The 14,048-nt window shown below is 37.7% G+C and overlaps 1 protein-coding gene across 1 annotated transcript in view; it reads right to left on the minus strand.

Annotated features, from left to right (window-relative positions):
* Nucleotides 1-1,889: 1,889 nt before the first annotated feature.
* LOC129882482 (uncharacterized) overlaps nt 1,890-14,048 on the minus strand; it is a 30,737-nt gene continuing 18,578 nt past the window's right edge. The window contains exons 6-9 of the mRNA XM_055956781.1: nt 13,549-13,630; nt 4,041-4,096; nt 2,319-2,382; nt 1,890-2,214 (exon numbers count right to left, since the gene is read on the minus strand). Coding sequence (XP_055812756.1) covers nt 2,151-2,214; nt 2,319-2,382; nt 4,041-4,096; nt 13,549-13,630 — 266 coding nt within the window. The 3' untranslated portion in view covers nt 1,890-2,150. The remainder of the gene's footprint in view (nt 2,215-2,318; nt 2,383-4,040; nt 4,097-13,548; nt 13,631-14,048) is intronic.

The following is a 14,048-nucleotide window of genomic DNA, read 5'->3' on the forward strand; positions in this document are numbered from 1 at the left end:
GGATTAATGGCATCAGGAGTCTTGGGGCATTGTTGGTAGGTCTCTTTGCTTTTTCCACGATCCCCCTCACCTTTGATATTGCTACCTTTCAACTCCTTACCTTTACCTTTGTCTGACCTGTCATGTAAGAAATCCATTAAAGACAGCCTCCACTATGGCTTGGTCTATATCTGTGACTTGTCGACGTTGCAACTCCTGCTTAGCCTAATTCTGCAACTCATCCATAAATTGGAACAACAAGTCATCGTTGGTGAGGTTGGGGATTTGGAGCATAAGGGTGTTGAACTCCTTGATATAGTCGTGTATGCTCCCTATCTACTTCAACTCTTGAAGTTTGTGCCTTGCCTCATACAAGACATTTTTGGGAAGCTGTGCTTGAACTCGGTCTTGAATTAATCCCACATGCTATTGTGCACAAACCTCTCTTAGCATCAACCGATTTTCATCTCCACAATACCATGGCCGACTCTGATAGATATAACACTTTAGAGTTGACCTTGGCTTCATCATCCCATAAGTTCCATGCCAGAAACAATTCTCCAAGTTCCAAAGAAAGTTCTCTACTTCTTGTGCATCGCGTATTACTTTGAACACGAGTGGATTGGGAGCCTAGATCATAAAATCCCTCGTCACAACAACATTCCTAGCAATCTCAGTCAGGCTAGTGTTGACCTGCTTTTTGGGTGATCTATCTTTTTCTTTATGGCATGAATAGTACTCAACGCCTCCATAAGTCTACATTATAAGGTAGATATGGTTTACCTCATCTCTATCTTAGTCTGTATACACCCATCCAAGTCATTTCAGATGTTTTCGATCTCTTCAAGAGTATGCTCCTCAAGAACGCTTAGAGTGCTTTCTATCTCCCCAAGTGTTGGCCAAATATCTCGACTGTGTCCATCCCCATATTAACCTTTGAAACCCACTCTCTATTGAGTGAGACGTCCTTGGGTAGGACCTCCACATCATCTTCACTCACCTCAGTTTACGATGCAGTTGATTCAGAAACATACGCCAGGGCGGTTGGGAGAAGGTTTTTGGAATGTAAGCCATTCATTCGACTCAACCTCGAGCAGCACCTGCTTGTTCTTATTGGCAACATTCCTCTTTTTTGCTATAGACTTCTTGCCAATGACATCCTGAGTGATGTTGGCTTGGGAGTTAGCAACATTGATTTCTCTGTCGTTTGTCATTCTCGTAGTTACAACCTCACTCTAATACAACGTGACAACATCCTTAGGCTTCTACTTAGCTCACATGTGGTACTTGACAACTTGTTCACGTTCTTGCACCACTTGCTCACGACCTTGCTATGCCAAGTCAACCTAAGATGATATGTCAAATCGGCCTAAGACAATAGGAATCGCTAAGAGAATGGTTGAAAGAACACAAAAGAATTGCTAGAAAAAATTTTGTAAAAAACTGTTTGATGACTTTACAAATGAATGACCCTCTATTTATACTACTCACTTAGAGACTAATATGTAAATAATGATTGTGGAACAAGTCCCGACATATTTACAATAAATCCCCTTTCTAGAATACTCTATCCAATTAGAATATTCTAATGACCTTCCATGTAAATCCATGAAATTCTAGGATGTTCCTAGGCAATTCTCCACACATCTCTAGCATCCTCCACTGAGGACTAGCCTTCTTCCTATGCTAAGTCTTTCACATGGACAACTTTTTGACACATGGCGCCTATGTGCATGATGATGTGGCACGTCAGAGCTCTATAAAACTTATTACAACCCTTTGGATAGTGTTCTTTCTTTCTTATAATACTCAATTCCATTCTACTAGAAGACATCTATGTCTACTATATTATTTGATAATATATAACGTAAATACATCACACTTTCGAGGTTTGGCAACGCATTCAAAAATGACACAAAATAAAAAATTAAATATAACAAATGCTTTTCTGCCCACCCTTTTGGTGACTAAACGTGTATCAGAAATCTGGAAAGCAAAAGGCTGACGACAAAACAAATACAGCTAAGCGAAACTCAAGCAGCAGCTTCTATTACTTCCAGAAACTAACTTCATAATTTCCCCCTAACAAATGTCATAAACTTGTACACCTAATCCTTCCATCATCTAATCAAATCAGAATGTTTACTTGTCTGTAACTAATAAAACTTTTATCATTCAACTTTTGCCACTACTACGCCGGGGATGCTGGTCTCAGCAACAGTCTCCCTTACAAACCTGCAAAGAAACACAAAAGTTATACCAAGCCTCCCTCCAACAATTAACACTACTACCCTGTGGATACAGAAAGGCAACAGCTATTAAGAGGAACAAGAGAATACTTTTCCAACTTATCTCGAGATGACTGCAAAGTGTAGACAGCCAGGATGAAGGAAAGCACGACCCCTGCTTGCATCAATAGCAATAGATTATTAATTAAATATAATAACCACCCAATTGGAAGTATTGCTGTTCTAATTAAGTATTAAGGTAAGGTTCCAACTAAACATTCCCTGATTGCACATTAGACCTATGTTGCTCATATCCTTCAAAATTCTTGCCGCATCAGTGTCAATCCGACGGGTCAACCTAGCTTGAGTGCACTGAAAATGGGTGTGGGTGTGGGTGTGGATGTGGGTGTAGGAGTAGGCATTCATTACTTCAGTTAAGTATTTCAGTTTTCAGTTTCTCGATGGTATATACCGAAGTAAGTTCGGTTCGGTTCAATTCTCCTTGTTCTGTTTCGGTTCGGTTCTCAGTATGGGCATAGTATACTAGGCTATTTTCTGCTTAACAATGGGCTGTTTGACTTTTAAGCAACTAAATAATGTACACAAGTTAAATTCATATAAATACTCTAAGGAACAAATGTTCATACGACTAACATCTGGATTTCAATTTGTAATACATCCAATTTCTATTTGTCATTTATCCTTCAATTCTTAAACTTTTGTTTTCAAGGAACATATTAATCATATCGGTCTTTTCTAGTTCTTCAAGAAGATTTCTTTATGCTCACGTCTAATAGTATTAACGAATGTACTCATTCAGCATAGCATAGCATAGCATGGCATTCCACTTTTTTTATGCAAACTAATTATTTCCAAACTTTTGAAAGCAGCTACTGCATTACAAGACCTGGATGGCCTAAAACAGAAGCTAAGGGCCAACCAGTTCAGCCAAGGCAAACAAATGTAACAACTAACAACAGTAGCACAAACTGGAAAGTTGTGATTTAGATATTAGGTTTGCCGACGGTTTGGGCTCATAAATCATAACATATAACATATATAACTATATAATAAATTAGTTTGGTGATTTGGTTAATTGAAATACCGAGACTCCAAAACCATAGACCCAACATTAATCTGGTTTTGGTTTTAATATTTTAAAAGTTGGATTTGGTCAACCTAACTTGATTGCTTTCACTACACCTATGGCCAAGAAATATAGGTTGATTGCTTATTTGGTTTGAGTTTATGTCATATATACATAAATATATATATTCACATAAAGTACTAAAATACTTTTCTATTATATCAGTTAGTTATGAATAAAGTGTCAAGTGTTTTACAAATAATTTAATTATTTTAGCTTCTTTTTTTTATGTAAGGAATTAGTATAGCTTTAATCTAGTAACTTCAACTAATTGTTGAAATGTATACTTACGTATGTAGTAATTGATTGTCATTTAACACTCATACCCATATCCGTATACTTAGGTTTAGGTGATGACGAATCCAACTTCAAGATCCGCACTGGTGTTGGTTGCCCGCACCCATATGCATTAGACCATAGACCATAGTCCATTGAACATATAAAAGGTGTTATTAACTTCTTTTGTTTTTGATAACTAGAAGTGCTATTAACTTCTATATATCACATTAGAAATTAACAGCTAGTATATACAAATCTTGGCTCCCAAACGGGAATGATGCCTGACCAATTAAGTCAGGAAACATAATACTATTAACAAAACCAGCATTGACACAGTGCTACATTCAATAGAATTAAATTGAAGCTTATGAAAGTCAGAGAAGCCCTTCAGCTTAGCATGAATTTACCTGACCCAAAGAGAACATAAAATCCCGACGCCACATCTATCTCCGACTGCTCTTCCCTTAAATTAATGAAAACTTATTATCAGCAAAAATAATAATCAGAAAAAAGAGAGAGTAAAACCGAAAGGTGAAAGATAAATGTTCGCAGAAAGCTAAAAGATCAAACAAGATGACTTATTAGCTAGAAAAGTTTCCAAAGGGATCGTTAAATATATAATACAGATAATGATGCAATCAACACCAATAAATCTGAAGTTTCTTAGCATAAAAAAACTGCTAATTAAGCCAAAAAATTGCCTTATGACAGTTGCTGATTTCATCTTCATCTTTCAAAGAACAAGATAAAGGGAAGCTTTAGTAGCAAAAGCAACAGTTTGATCTCTGTTGTAAAGGAAGGAGCATTTCCGTGAGGTTTATGCATTTTTTAAAAATAAACTTCAACATAAGCAACCCACCAAGAAGAAAGGCAGTGACACAAGGACAGGAAACACCCAAAGTGGAAATTAGCACATTCTCGACAGATAAGGAGACTCAATCAGTGTACTGGATATCGAATCCCTGTAATATATAAGTTTCTTATTTATATTCCCATTGTGAGGTAGTACTAGTATATTGTTTCTGCTGAAAATTATATCCTTCTCTGCCATTTTATTAGTCCAGGACGTTTTCTTGGAGAAAGAACCATGGATGATTTTGATGAACTTTTTTTTTTTTAGAAATGTTAAGGTTGAACCTTCTTAAGATGTAGTTCAATACATTGAATGTAACCATCAAGTTGGAGTTCTGAAGTAGCACTCAATCCTTTCTGAACCGCAATCCTCTTATTAGGACCAAAACCTCCAACTGAACCTGGAAAATCTGAGACTCAATAAGCTCCTGAAAGAAGAAAAACGGAGACCAACCTATTATTCCCGAAATATGATACTGTTAATTTCCCCATGTCAGTAGGCTCTCAATTTCACCACCTATGTACTGCAACCATGCTGTTAGTTTTAAAATCATCCATTAACCACTGTCTCCATTGTCCTGCCCCACACACCAACTATCCAAGCTACAGCTATAATGGACTAATAAACAATATTCAATCGTTTTTTTTTTGGATAAAGATAAACAATATTCAATCTTTTTAATGGAGCATATGAAAAATCACATTCTTAGGATCCACAGAAATGACAAACTGATCATCCAACTGATGAGTGACTCTCCTATAAAGTGAAAAATCCTAAATAGAACCTACTGTCAGATTGTGGATGATTCAGAATATTACAGAATATATATCTAGTCGGATGATTTATATAGGTACATTTATAGGCTATTGTTTTGTAGAGATTAATATGATTTTACTACCTCAATTAGAATTCTCTTTACATGTATTTATACCAATTATTGTTGAGTTATAGAATATACGATCATGGTATCAGATCATCGTCCAAAGTTAGATTAATATCTCGCCGGAGTTGGAATCGTGGCTTCGCCGGAAGTGGTACTGCTGCTTCATATCTGGTGATTGAGACGTGGAAGGTGACTGTCACTACCAAACCAGGATGAAGCACCAACCAACGACTTACAACAACAAAGATTCCGGTGGCTGGTGTAGATGTGTGTGAGGCTCAAGCCAAGATTCCGGTGGCTGGTGTAGATGTGTGAGAGGTTCACGCACCAGCAGAATTCTCCAGCGGTTCATGGTGGTGTGCGACTCGGTATTTTGGGGCTTTCTTTCACTCCTGAGTTTGCCTCTTCATTTCTGCCCAAGCTGTAGTGGTTCTCTGACCAACCAACCACAGCTATCCCTATTTTTGGTCGATCAGACCTGGTTAGATCATTCCTTTTGCTTCATTTTTTCTACTTTTTCTCAGATTTTTGAGTGGATGCTCATTTGGAAGTTCTTTGGGTCTGACTAGTTCTCTGACGTGTTAGAGTAGACTTCTGTTTTTCCTTTTGGAAGTCTCCTAGGTCAGACTGATATTCTCCGACTTGCTGATTGGTCGTATTTCTGTGAAATTTTGCTGGTCTTTTTACCACAGTTGATATTTTATCTGTGTTAGGGCAATTCTTTGGTGAAGTTTTTGATATTCTCATTCTGTTGCGAGAAGTTCTTTTTTTTTCAGATTGAGAATTGTTAAAATCCTAAGAATATTCTGTAGCATGTGTAAATGTAGTAACTAGCTTGATTTACTCCTAGATTTACTCCTAGATTAATTAGGTATTGATTTGGATTGATTAGATATTGATTTCCTTTCCCTTTTAGGACATGTATACTTAGCTATTTAAACCTCAATAACTTGTAGGAATAATCAAGCTGAGTTGCCCTCAAACTCGTCTTCTCACATGGTATCAGAGCTTTCTTTAGTGAGAAAACAAGAATAAAATAAAAGAACAAAATCGTTAAGCATTTTTTCAGCAAAACCTCCACTGTTCTACGATTTTGATGCTATTCTGCGATCCCGACACTCTCCAGGGGTATTATGCATATACCAGCACCACCATTACGATCTGAATCCTCGTGTGATGTTTTCGGACACTTTTCCAGCAAATTTCTTTTTTCCAGTAACATTTTTTCCTTGGCAAGACAGCAAGCTATTTTACAGTTTTCCAGATCTATTCTTAAGGTTTTTTTCCAGAATTTACTTTATTTTTGGACACTAATAGATATGTTTTCATGTCTCTCATATCTGATATATTTAGCACTAAATCTGTGGGCTCCAGCAACCCAAACCATGGCATCACCACAGAACCTTCGATAGGTAGTGTGAACTATTTATCTTGGTCCTCCTCTGTTCAGTTATGGTTCAAGGGATAAGGTGTTCAGGATCACTTGGTTACACAAGCTAAGAATATTACAGAAAAAGATAGGAGCGAATGGGAGAAGATTGATGTTCAATTGTGTATTCTGTTATGAAATCTATTGATTTGAAGATGATGTCATTGTTCCAAACTTGCTTCTTAGTTTGGGGAAAGGCTCGTGGGCTATCACAAATGACATATCCCGCTTTTATAATCTGATTTCTTGGTTGACTAACCTTAAAAAGCAAGACTCAGATATGTTTGACATATCCCGGATGGTTCAGGCAGTTATGAAAGAATTTAATGAGTTAATGCCAGCCAATCCAAGTGTTAAAAAGCAATTGGAGCAGCGTTAGAAGACGTTTGGCTAGCTCTATTGTTCCTGTTGTGGATGACCTATTCGATTGATTGTTATGACTAATTGCACCACCTATGTCGTCTAGTCATCTGGTACCACCTACAGATTCTTCTGTTCTAGCATCTTAAACTGCATTTCAGACTGGAAATCAAAATGGAGGTCGTATGGGAAACAACGACCAAGATGTGGCCATTGTAACAAATTGGCCATACCTGTGATATGTGCTACTCTCTCCATTGTAAACCAAAGAATGCTTATGCCGCTGATGTTACTTTTTTTGAAGGTCAAACCTACTTTACATCCTCTTCAACTGAATAATTAGGAATTCTGAGGTTCTACCAGCTCCATCTTAGGATCCTGCCATAGTATATCCTTCCATGTCATCTCCTATAACTCCATCTTCCTCCTCTGCACCTCCACCATTATTAACCTATCATCGTTGTCCGCACCCAGATGATTCACGCCCGCCACCGAAATCCTTGTTTGTCGAGGACTTGTCTACACAGAGTCCTTCCATTGCCACTCAAAAAGGTAATCGCTCTACTCGTAACCCTCATCCTATTTGTACTTGTTCGAGTTATCATCATTTGTCACTGCCCCATTCTGCCTTTGTATCATCATTATCATCTATGTCTATTCCTAAGACTATAGGTGAAGCTCTTTCTCATTCAGGCTAACTATGATTGAGGAGATGTCTGCCTGACACTCTTAAAGATTTGGGAGCTTGTTCCTCTACCTCCAAATAAATCTAGAGTTGGTTGTCGTTGGGTATATACAGTGAAGGTTGGCCTCGATGGACAGATTGATTGCCTAAAAGCTCAACTAGTGGCCAAGGGTTATACACAGAGATTTTTGGTCTTGACTATGGTGATACCATCTCTCCTATGGCCAAGATTGCTTCAGTTTTGTTGCTAAGAGGGAGTCTAGTAACATTGTATGCAGATTACGACGAGCACTCTATGGCTTGAATCAGTCTCCTCGAGCAAGATTTGGGATGTTTAGCATGGTTATTAGGAGTTTGGCATCATACGAAGTGAAGCTGATCATTCTGTATTCTATTGTCACTCTGCTCCAGGTTTGTGCATGTATTTGGTGGTGTATGTTGATGACATAGTTATCACAGGCAATGATGATGAGGAAATTACCAAATTCAAACATCACCATTTCCATCACTTTCAGACTAAGGAACTTGGTCGATTGAGGTACTTCTTGGGCATTGAGGTTGCTCAATCCAAGTCAGGAATTGCTATTTCACAAAGGAAGTATGTGCTTGATATTCTTGAGGAGACAGGGATGACAAATTGTAGGCCGGAATGCAGTTATTCGCATTCTTCGATACATAAAATATGCTCCGGGGAAAGGACTACTTTATGAAGACATAGGACATGAGAAAATTGTTAGATATTCAGATGTAGATTGGGCAGAGGGTCACCCTCTAACAGATGATCCACTTCTGGATATTGTATTCTAGTTTGGGGAGGGGGGGGGGATTTAGTGTCTTGGAAAAGTAAGAAACAAAATGTGGTTGCTAGATCGAGTGCAGAAGCAGAATATCGGACTATGGCAGTGGCAACATGTGAACTCATATGGATCAAGCAACAACTGAAAGAGTTGAAATTTGGAGATACTAAAGGAATGGAGCTTCTGTGCGATAATGAAGCTGCACTTCACATTGCAGTGAATCCAGTATTTCCCAGGAGGACCAAACATATAGAGATTGATTGTCATTTGTCAGAAAAAAGGTACTCTCAAGAGACATTGTCACAAGGTTCGTGCAGTCAAGTGATCAGCTTGCAGACATATTCACCAAGTCTCTAGCCACTCCCAAAACAAGTTATATATGTAACAAGCTTGGTACATATAATTTGTATGCACCAGCTTGAGGGGGCGTTTAGAATCCTAGGAACATTTTATAGCATATGTATAAATATAGTAGGTAGTTTGATTTACTCCTAGATATACTCCTATATTAATTAGGTATTGATTAGATATTGATTTGTATTGATTTCATTTTCTTTTTCGAACATGTATACTTAGTTATTTAAACCTCAATAGCTTGTGGGAATAATCAAGTTGAGTTCTCTCTCAAACTCTTGTCTTCTCACAACAATGATTTGAGAAAAAAGGAGGAAGAAATAAGAATAATGGTGTTCTGGTTTTAGCGGATGAGTTTGCAAAATACTCTTTGTATCGAGAATCACTTGAGGAATCCAGTACAGTTACTACGTTTACTAAGTCAGGTAAAACATGTCTTATTTTCTCTTCAAACAGATGAATGAATGATTCAGGTGCCGCATATCACATGACAAGTAACCCTAATACCTTTTTGAGCTTTCAATCACACAAAGCACCATTTCTTGTGATGGTAGTTGATGGGTCATGGGTCAACATGTTACATTGTGGGATCTAGGACTATTAAACCAACCTCCTCTATTATACTATCACAAGTATAAATCTACCAAAATTGGCCTTCAGTTTGATCTCTTATGGTTAGACTTACCAAGGAGCTAAATTATTCAATCTCTTTCTTTTGACTATTGTTTACTTCAAGATCTTATATGACGAGAAAATTATTGGTAAAGGACATGTATGATGTATATGATAGTACCCACATCCTTATTGAATGGGTGCCTCGATTTGTTACTTGCCCTAGTATCACATCTCCATTTGAAGCATATTGTTTGTTAGGACATCCTTCTATCCTATGTTGAAGAAACTTTGTCCACAGCTTCATGTTGTTTCTTCATTGGATTGTGAGTGGTGCATATTTGCAAAATATCATCGTAGCTCGTTAAGCCCAAGGTTACAAATGAGTTGATTTTATTTTGAGTTAGTTGACTCTGATGTTTGGGAACAATGTCTTGTTGTCTCCAAAGGAAGGTATAAGAATTTTGCTACCTTTATGGATGATTGTTTATCGGATGATGGGAGTTTACAATATAAGAAACCAATCTGATTTATTTTTCCATTTCTGTGCCTTTTGTACAGAGTTAAAATCTAATTTAATACTATTGTGTGCATACTAAGAAGTGATGAAGCTAATGAGTACAAGCCAGTCACTAATAATGGGATTATCCACCGTCTTATGTTGATATTGCCTCTCAAAATGGAGTTACTGAGAGGAAGAATAACCATCTATTTGAGACAGCTCAGGCACTATTGTTCCAAACAAAAGCACCTAAACAATTTTGGGTCATTGTAATTTCTATGACTTCTTTTCATGCCTCCAGCATGCTTGCTTTGGTATCTCTTACAATGTTCTCTTTCCAATCAAGTCATTATTTTTGGGGGAGCCTGGGGAGTCAGGGAACACATGTTATGCTCGAGATGTCTGACCATCTATTACCAAGTTGGACCTGAAGGCCTTGAAGTGTGTTTTCTTGGGCTATTCTCGTCTTTAGAGGGGATATCATTGTTACTCTCTGTCTCTTGACAAATATTTGTCGTCAACTTGTGTGGTATTTTCATAAAATACTCAATCTCCCGTTTCTACAATTGAAAGAAGGAAGATGATATAGCCAATCTACTGGGTCAATCCACTGATGATGTTTCCTCTACATCTCCTATTGAGCATCAACTGACTATCGATACATGTACTACACCAGTTCTTTCATTATTGGATCCTCCATCAGAAAATCTTTACCTTCATATTCTCTTCGCAATCCACATGGATTAATGATTGTATTTCTTATGACCACTTATCTCCTACATTTAGTTCTTTGATGCCTCTCTAGATTCTATCTTTGTACCTAAAACAGTTAAGGAAGCTTGAAACATCCTGAATGGTATAATGCAATGCTTGAGATACATGCTTTAGATGAAAATCACACATGGAATTTAGTAGATTTACCCAAAGGAGAAAAGCAATGGGATGTACTAGTGGGTCTTCGCCATCAAAGTTGCTCCAGATGGCTTTATGGCTAGACAAAACTTGTGGCTAAAGAAATGCTCAGACTTATGGAGTAGATTATCTCAACTATGACTCGAGCTAATATTGCTTTTGCAGTAAGGTCGTCAGTCAATTCATGACAGCTAAGTTGCTCGGACTCTTCATATTTGTTGTCGTACCCGTGTCTACACGAGACGGGTGCGGGTGCGGGATACGTGTGGAATTCGGTCAACCCACATCGGATACTTTGACCAAGAGTCCATGGACAACATACATCAGATACATCAGACGTGCGGCTGCAGGTGCGGGTGAGGGATGCGGTCAACCCACATCAGATATTTTGACCAAGATACTTTTCCTCTTGGTCAATATTCATAGCTTCATGTTTCAAGCCAAACAAAGAGATGCTAAACATTCAAGCAGTTGTGTTCCGACTTATGGTAGACAGTAACAATGGTATGTAAGGAGAGTTAGTCGAAAGTCTTGAATGACTTTCTCTATCTTTTCTGAGGGGAAGAATATATTTATCTTTATAACTATATTTTTATAATATTAAATAATTTAGCCGAATTCCTGCACCCGTATCCATACTCAGATTCATAACCTTGAATCTTAAAATTTAGATTATGCCGAATCTGACTCTCGGATTCGCATCCGTCTCGTACACCCGCACTCGAGTCCGAGCAAATTAGAAAATCACACATGGAATTTAGTAGATTTACCCAAAGGAGAAAAGCAATGGGATGTACTAGTGGGTCATCGCCATCAAAGTTACTCCAGATGGCTTTATGGCAAGATAAGACTTGTGGCTAAAGAAATGCTTAGACTTGTGGGGTAGATTATCTCAACTATGACTCGAGCTAATATTGCTTTTGCAGTACGGTCGTCAATCAATTCATGACAGCTAAGTTGCGCTGACTCTTCATATTTGCTGCCGCACCCGTGTCTACACGAGGCGGGTGCGGGATACGTGTGGGATTCGGTCAACCCACATCGGATACTTTGACCAAGAGTCCATGGACAACCTACATCAGATACATCAGATGGGTGCGGGTGCGGGATGTGGTCAACCCACATCAAATACTTTGACCAAGATACTTTTCCTCTTAGTCAATATTCGTAGCTTCATGTTTCAAGCCAAACAAAGAGATGCTAAATATTCAAGCGGTTGTGTTCCGACTTATGGTAGACAGTAACAATGGTCTATAAGGAGAGTTGGTCGAAGGTCTTGAATGGCTTTCTCTATCTTTTCTGAGGGGAAGAATGTTCAATATTGAAATAATTTCAGAGGTTTTCCCTGACATTGTCCGCCTTCATACTATATTCGACTTGCATGTGTTAAGCATATAACCTATTTATCTTTATAACTATATTTTTATAATATTGAATATTTTAACCGAATCCCCGCACCCGTATCCATAGTCGGATTCGTATCCTCGAATCTTAAAATTTAGATTCTGCCGAATCCGACTCTCGGATTTGCATCCGTCTCAGACACCCGCACCCGAGTTCGAGCAACTTAGCATGACAGCACCTACCATCAAACATTGGAAAGCTTTGGAATAGATTCTATGTTAATTAAAAGGAGCTTCGAGACTTGGCATATTTTATAGAAATCACGGCCATACTCAAGTTTGTTTTGCAGATTCCGGTTTGGCTGGATCCAGAATTGATAGAAGACCCACTAAAGACTATTGTGTCTTTGTTGGAAGGATCCCGGTATTACGGAGGAGTAAGAAGCAAAGTGTTGTATTTCAATCAAGTGCAGAATCCAAGTACAAAGCTATGGCTCGGTCCACATGTGAAAAAAATGTGGATATATCACCTTTTAGATGAAGTTGGTTTGAAACATCTATCACAAACAAAACTTTGGTGTAATAATCAGGCTGCTCTATACATTTTTAAATTTAGTGTATCATGAAAGAACTAAACATATTGAAGTTGTGTATCACTTTATTCGCGAAAAAATTCAGGAGAATTTGGTTTCCATTGGCTACGTTAAGACAGAAGAATAACTGGTGATATATTTACAAAGGCCTTAAATGGGAATGGAGTTGAATTCTTTGTATCAAGTTGGGTATGATAAACATCTATACTCCAAAACTTGAAGGACAGTTTTATAGAATATTGTATCTAGTCGGATATTGTATATAGGTACATTTATAAGCTACAGTTTGTAGGAATTTGTAGGATGTTATTACCATAGTTAATGCTCCTCTTTTTAAAATAGATATTTAAATACCAAGTATGGCTCGTAACAATCATCTTCCGGGGAATACGACAATTCTTTCACGACCTGGGGTGTTAATTTACCTACTATATATTTATACCACTTATTGTTGAGTACTAGGATATACGAAATTCCTCAAATACTTGTTGAAAAATCACAGGGTTGAACCATCCAGTTTATCAAGAGGCAATTCACATTTGTTGTCGAAATGGCAAGCTATGCTAGGAAGATTAACTTAAGAGAAAGTTACCATGTATATCTAGCAAGCACATGCTTTGGCCAGTGTTGAGGATCCCAAAATTGTTTACGTATATCAGGATGAAGTTCAATATCTGTCCACAAACAGAACTTATCAGTAAAAATTAAATCATTGAAAAGGAGACAAAAGAATGCCTAGCATTCACCAAGTTTTCTAGAATATCGTGATAAACCAATCAACCAATAAAACAGAATATGGGGACGTGAAGATGGAAGTTCTTTAGTGTGTCCTCTTGAAGGCCACTAGAGAAGTTTTTCAGCTTGCATTCAGCAAGACAAGAAACTTTTCAGTTCTCTTGGACATAAGTCGATATGTTCTTATTTAAGCAATAAGTTTCCATTTTGGTCAACTAAGATTCTCCAAAAAAAAAGGCTCATGACTAGGATGAAACAAAAAGTGAAAAGATAGTGTGTGAGAATAAATTACTTGATTATTCCTGCAAACATGTTGATGTTTATATAGTATTTACGAGTAATCCCCAAAAAAGAAAG

The sequence above is a fragment of the Solanum dulcamara genome, chromosome 3, assembly GCF_947179165.1.
Source record: "Solanum dulcamara chromosome 3, daSolDulc1.2, whole genome shotgun sequence".
Taxonomy (NCBI): domain Eukaryota; kingdom Viridiplantae; phylum Streptophyta; class Magnoliopsida; order Solanales; family Solanaceae; genus Solanum; species Solanum dulcamara.